The sequence below is a fragment of the Symphalangus syndactylus genome, chromosome 19 (assembly GCF_028878055.3).
Source record: "Symphalangus syndactylus isolate Jambi chromosome 19, NHGRI_mSymSyn1-v2.1_pri, whole genome shotgun sequence".
Classification (NCBI taxonomy): domain Eukaryota; kingdom Metazoa; phylum Chordata; class Mammalia; order Primates; family Hylobatidae; genus Symphalangus; species Symphalangus syndactylus.
Window position 1 is genome coordinate 25,881,493 of NC_072434.2, and position 6,008 is coordinate 25,887,500.

Consider the following 6,008-nt stretch of genomic DNA (forward strand, 5'->3'; position numbering starts at 1 on the left):
CGGGGAACTTAAAGAGCATGCGTAAAGCGGGGTGCGCGCACATGCGCACTCGTTCGCGCAGGGCCGCGCGCCGGTCTCTCAGGAGGACTTGGAGGCTGCGCGAGCGGTTGACGTGTTCGGTGGTTGCGGAGGCGGCGGAGCTCTGGGAGGGGAAGGAGCGGAGGGAGGGGAGGGGGTGGTGAGGTGGGGGGCTGAACCCGGAAGTGGGTAGGCGCAGGAGCGAGCGCGCCCAGAGTGGAGCTCAGCTGCTGGGAGCCAGCGGGGGAGCCTTGGGTTCCCGGTAATGGATCTGTGGGGCGTTTTCCCAGGGAAACTGGGTGGGAAGGGTAGCGGGATCGCCGACTACAAGCGCATTCTCCGCCTCGCCAGGGCCTGGGAAAGCTCTTCTGCTTCCTTTAGTCGTTCCTTTGGTTGACCCCACTTGTGCTCTGCGCCCCTCCTGGGGCCGTCTCTCACCGGGGGGCTTTGGCCGAGGGACGCTCTCTATTCCTGAAGAGCTGTGCCTTGCCCGCCCGAGAAAAGCATGTTAATGGAGAGACTGGGATCTCGCGGCTGCCACGGCCTTATTGTCACCATCCCAGCACCCCTAAACCACGACTTCAGCCTCCTCAACCCGCACCGTCAACGATCTTGGAAGATCTCTCCCATTTCTGCCCGGGTATTTTCACCCTGTTCGTGAATCAGGCCTGGAAGGTGTGCCTGGGTTCCTTTAAAATTATTCTTTTGTTGGCTGCCTTTTCTAAACCCGGCCCTCCTTGTTCTCCGCCCCAAAATCTTTGCCACGAATGAGTGTAAGCTGTGATTTTATCATCATTTAGTTATAATTAGAAAGAATTCGTTGATGATTGCCGTTGGCTGATTTAGCATTGCTTTGCCATGGAGTTATTTTACGTGGTTCTCACTCTTTTGCAGACCATGAAACCCTTGGGCACGCCCCTTCAGAAGCTGTTATCCAAGACAATCTAGTTTTCCTTTATAAATCACTTAAGACACTTATGAAGTTTCTTGTTCTGAAATTGCTGTACTGCAATGAAGAAGAGGAGAAAGGTTACTTCAAATCTTGAGAAGATCCATCTAGGCTATCATAAAGATTCTTCAGAAGGAAATGTTGCAGTGGAGTGTGACCAAGTGACCTATACTCATTCTGCAGAAAGACCAACTCCTGAAGCTCTTCACTGTTATCAGGAACTTCCTCCCTCTCCAGATCAGAGAAAGCTTTTAAGTTCTTTGCAGTATAATAAGAATTTGCTAAAATATTTAAATGATGATAGGCAGAAGCAACCATCTTTTTGTGATTTACTTATCATAGTGGAAGGAAAAGAATTTAGTGCACATAAAGTAGTCGTTGCTGTCGGCAGTAGTTATTTTCATGCGTGTTTGAGCAAAAATCCAAGCACTGATGTTGTCACACTGGATCACGTAACACATTCAGTTTTTCAGCATTTGCTTGAATTTCTTTATACATCAGAATTTTTTGTGTACAAATATGAAATACCTCTTGTTTTAGAGGCTGCAAAATTTTTGGACATTATAGATGCAGTGAAGTTGTTAAATAACGAAAATGTTGCCCCTTTTCATTCAGAGCTAACTGAAAAGTCATCACCAGAAGAAACACTAAATGAATTAACTGGAAGACTATCAAATAATCATCAGTGCAAATTCTGTAGTAGACATTTTTGTTATAAAAAGTCTTTAGAGAATCATTTGGCTAAAACCCATAGGTCCCTTTTATTAGGGAAAAAACATGGGTTAAAAATGCTGGAGAGAAGTTTCTCAGCAAGAAGATCAAAAAGGAATCGGAAGTGCCCTGTTAAGTTTGATGACACCAGCGATGATGAACAGGAAAGTGGAGATGGGTCAGACAATTTGAATCAAGAAAATTTTGATAAGGAGAAGTCAGATAGAAATGATTCTGAGGACCCTGGAAGTGAATATAATGCTGAAGAAGATGAGCTAGAGGAGGAGATGTCAGATGAATACTCTGACATTGAAGAACAAAGTGAAAAGGATCATAATGATGCAGAAGAAGAACCTGAGCCTGGTGATTCTGTAGGAAATATTCATGAGGGGTTAACTCCAGTGGTCATTCAGAACAGCAACAAAAAAATATTGCAGTGCCCTAAATGTGATAAAACGTTTGACCGAATAGGTAAGAAAAGAAAACTTGTTCTCTATCTCTAATCACTTTTCATGGATATTTTAAAGGTGATAAATAAAAACTAAACTTGGAAAGTAACTTCTAAAAAGACTGCTTAAGTAGGGAGAATACCTTGGTTTTCAATAGTGTTTATCCTGTTACTTTAAATTTGTTGTGATTCAGGAATTAATTTAAGTATTTATATTAGCCTTTACTTTTCTTCATGTCCCAGTGACACATCATTAGATCATGTATTTGCTATGAAAGACTCCAGAGTGTCAATAATTATCATGTAGAGCTTTGATTTATATGCCGGTTTAATTCCAGTGATAAGTACTATTTTTAACTCATTAAAAAAAAGTAGATTATATTAGATTTAATAATGTGTACACTGTTTTCCCCGTGCATGGTAATATATGAGTTATAAATGTTGTCACTTTTCCAGTATCTAGCACTATTTAATAGAAAGGGGATGTTTTATATTAAACTATGGTGAAGGATAAAATTGAAATGAATGTAATTTAATACTGTAGATAGAGACTTTAGGAAGTATCCTAGTTAGTAGCACTCTGGTTATATTATACATGTGACCTTAGCCAAAAGGCCAAGAAGCTTTGGTTGTTATAATAATGAATACATCCATTTTTTTCTATTAGAAAAGAATTTGTAGGAAATGTAGTCTGTCACTTTATGTCAGTACATGTTTAATTTCAAGTTGTCTAATATTTGCTAGGTAAGATAATTCTTGGAAGCGTCTTAGATGAACTGTTCTAATGTGAGCTTTTCAACTGCAACAATTAAGCTTCCAGGTAAATTGAAGTTATGAAATTGTGAAATATATTCTACCACATATGATGATAAAAAAAACATTAGTGCAATCTGACCTGGTAAAATTACTTACCCAGTTTAATATATCCCCATATGTCTTACAGTGTTAACTTACTTATGTTATTGATATAGGCGGAAATTGGTTTTATAAGGAATTGGTGATCATTTGCTGTAAAAAGATGTTGCATTATACGCTGACATAACAGTGGTATCTACTTTTTTGCTTTTTATAATGTTTTTTGGAATAATTTTCTCTGAATCAGAATACTTTGGACAATCTAATTTAATAATTATTAATATTTTAACTGAGGCTGTGTGTAAACATGAATAAAATAACTTCTTCAGTAACAATTCCAAGAGCATATGTATACAAGTAAGTTGTTAAAGTTAGACTGGATAAAATGCTGTTGTAGAACTGTAAACAAATACTGTGAAGATATGTATAGAGGTGAGAACAGTTTTTGGGTTGAAGTACCTGAGAACATTGCATCTTTCCAATGGACTTCTTAGACTTTGTACTCTTAGTGCATGCTTCCTGTATTCTGCCTTAATTGTCTTAATTTGACTTGGAGATGAGTGAATAGGGATGAGTTCACAAATGGTATTGTAGGTGCAACGCAAATATCTCAAACTGTCCCACTGAACACTATTCCCGTGACATGCTATATAAGAGAAGGCTTCTGTGTTCAAGTAAGATTGGGAACTATATAATTCACAATCTGTTTTAACTGCCCGATTCTCTAGTAAAGAAACCTGTTGATTTTGCTTAACCCAATATTTCCTTAAATCGTTTTACCACAAGATACTTTGGAGGTACTTCTTTGAGCATCCTAGGAAACTAGAGTTTTCTGCACAATTTGGGAAAACACTGCTCAAGATTGAGGTGCTGATTTACTAAGAGGAGGACATTTTGCTCCTTCCTTCCTTCCTTCCTTCCTTCCTTCCTTCCTTCCTTCCTTCCTTCCTTCCTTCCTCCTTCCCTCCCTCCCTCCCTCCGTCCCTCCCTCCCTTCCTCCTTCCCTCCCTCCCTCCTTCCCTCCCTCTCTCCCTCCTGTCCCCTTCCCCTTCCCCTTCCCCTTCCTTTTTTTCCAAGTTCAGCCCAGATAATTGTGGGAATCAATAGGTCACACTGTAGGTTTATTTCCAACTGACCTTTCTGAATGTATTTTACATTATGCCACTCTTTTACCCATTCCTCTCTTTTGTTTAGCTCTGCTGCTTGCTTTTCACCAGTAGTTTCTCATCTCTATTACCTTAGTATATCAATATCTATGTCTATCTATATCTTATTCATATATTGCTAGTTAAAAAGCCTGATTTATAGTAATATAAGACTGCTTGGGTTTTTTGCAATCCTGTTCTTGGGTGAGTTACTTAACCTGTCTGTGTTTTTGTTTCCTTATAAGTAAAGTGAGATGATGCTAATGTGATGCTAATAGTACCTTCTCATGGGATAGGGAAAGGTTGTTATGAGGATTAAATGGGGTAATTCTAGGGAATCACTTAAAATATTGCACAAAATGTAGGTGTTCTAGCATATTTATTGTCTCTAAGCTGCCAAACATTATTAAACAAATATGAAATGATATATTCTCTGTCATCAAGAACCTTAGAGTTTAATGGGTACATGAAAAAACACAATCATGTTACAATAAAGATAATTTTGTCAGGATAAGTATAGAAGACTAAGGAAATCAGGAGAAGTGTCTCAGAGCACGTAGTATTTGAGTTGAGACTCAAAGAATAGGGAACAGTTTACAAGACAGAAGGACCAGCATGTGCAAAGGCATTGAGGTATGTTGTATTCTGGAAATTGCTCAAGTGTGAGTGGTTTCAAGGTGGTCAGGGAGGCATAGTGAAAATAACAGGAGATGAAGGTGGGCAAGAAAGTGGTGGTCAGATTTTGTATGTCTTGTATGCTCTATAGAGGCGTATACTCTGGACAATCTAATTTAACTAGACTGGACTTTATTCAGTAGGTGATAGGGACTGTTGAAAAGAATTTTACAAAGGAAACCATGGCCTATAAGAATTTTAGAAAGATCATGGTGGCTTCAGTGTGGAGAAGGAAATTGGAAAAAGGGATGAAAAAAGAGTCAGGGAGACAAGAAGGAGCATATAACAAAGGACCAGAATGATAATGTAGCTTAGACTTGGAAGATGAGTGGCGTTGGGAGTGGGATATAGAATGAGTTATAATACACTGAATGTAGACTAAGTGGACTGGTGATGGGTAGAATGAAAAGAATATGTAGCAGAAGATCCACGTGTCTTAAGTGTCCTCTCTTACCATCTTTATTATTAGAAGTACAGTTTATTTAAAAAAATAACAACACAGGAGTTCCTGCGCCACCTTCCCATTATTCTCATATCATCCACATTCCTTTTGTAGAATTTTAAAATGCCACCCAGATTTTGGGGTATTTATCTGTCTTAGATTATGAGCCTGGGGGTTATGTATCTTACTCTTGGCTAGTATTCTTTGTAACATCTCAGGTCATTTCAAACAAATTTTTAGTAAGTACTTGTTTATTTGAACTAAGTTGAAAAGTTGGTATCTGGCTTGACTTTGGGCTTGTAAGAAGCCAATTAGCCTTCTTTAAGCTTCTAACTTGGCTTCTTTGGGGTGGGTTTATGAGAGATGCATAAGCTTTGAGACCTTCTGCTGGAACCATTAGTTCCACAATATGTAATCTTCTAATTTGATTCCATTACTTTGCATCTTTTATCCTTTCTTCCAGTTACATTTTTCCTTAGGCTACCGGCTATCTTCTTCTCAGCAAATTATCATGCAAATGACAGTCCTTTGACCTTTCCCCTTATACCAAAAACCTAGTGGATAAACAGACAAAAATAGGGAGATGACAGATGGGGTGAGAGAGAAAATTTGGATAATTCATCTTTTTTATTGTTAACACAGAGAACTAAAATCTTTCCTTAGATTAAATTCACAATCTCTTGTAGAGGTAGAACATGTTTTATACCTTAAAAAAAAAATGTGACTAGTCCATCCTGCAGATATTCCACTTAGTTCTTAATAGAA

At 38.8% G+C, this 6,008-nt stretch overlaps 1 protein-coding gene across 4 annotated transcripts in view; it reads left to right on the forward strand.

Annotated features, from left to right (window-relative positions):
- Nucleotides 1–81: 81 nt before the first annotated feature.
- Nucleotides 82–6,008, forward strand: part of ZBTB41 (zinc finger and BTB domain containing 41) — a 59,039-nt gene continuing 53,112 nt past the window's right edge. The window contains exons 1-2 of one of the 4 annotated variants that reach the window (XM_055234188.2): nt 82–280; nt 913–2,149. In XM_055234188.2, coding sequence (XP_055090163.1) covers nt 1,030–2,149 — 1,120 coding nt within the window. In that variant the 5' untranslated portion in view covers nt 82–280; nt 913–1,029. Of the gene's footprint in view, nt 792–912; nt 2,150–6,008 lie in introns of all 4 variants that reach the window. The other 3 variants (XM_063613723.1, XM_063613724.1, XM_063613722.1) reach the window with 3 other exon arrangements.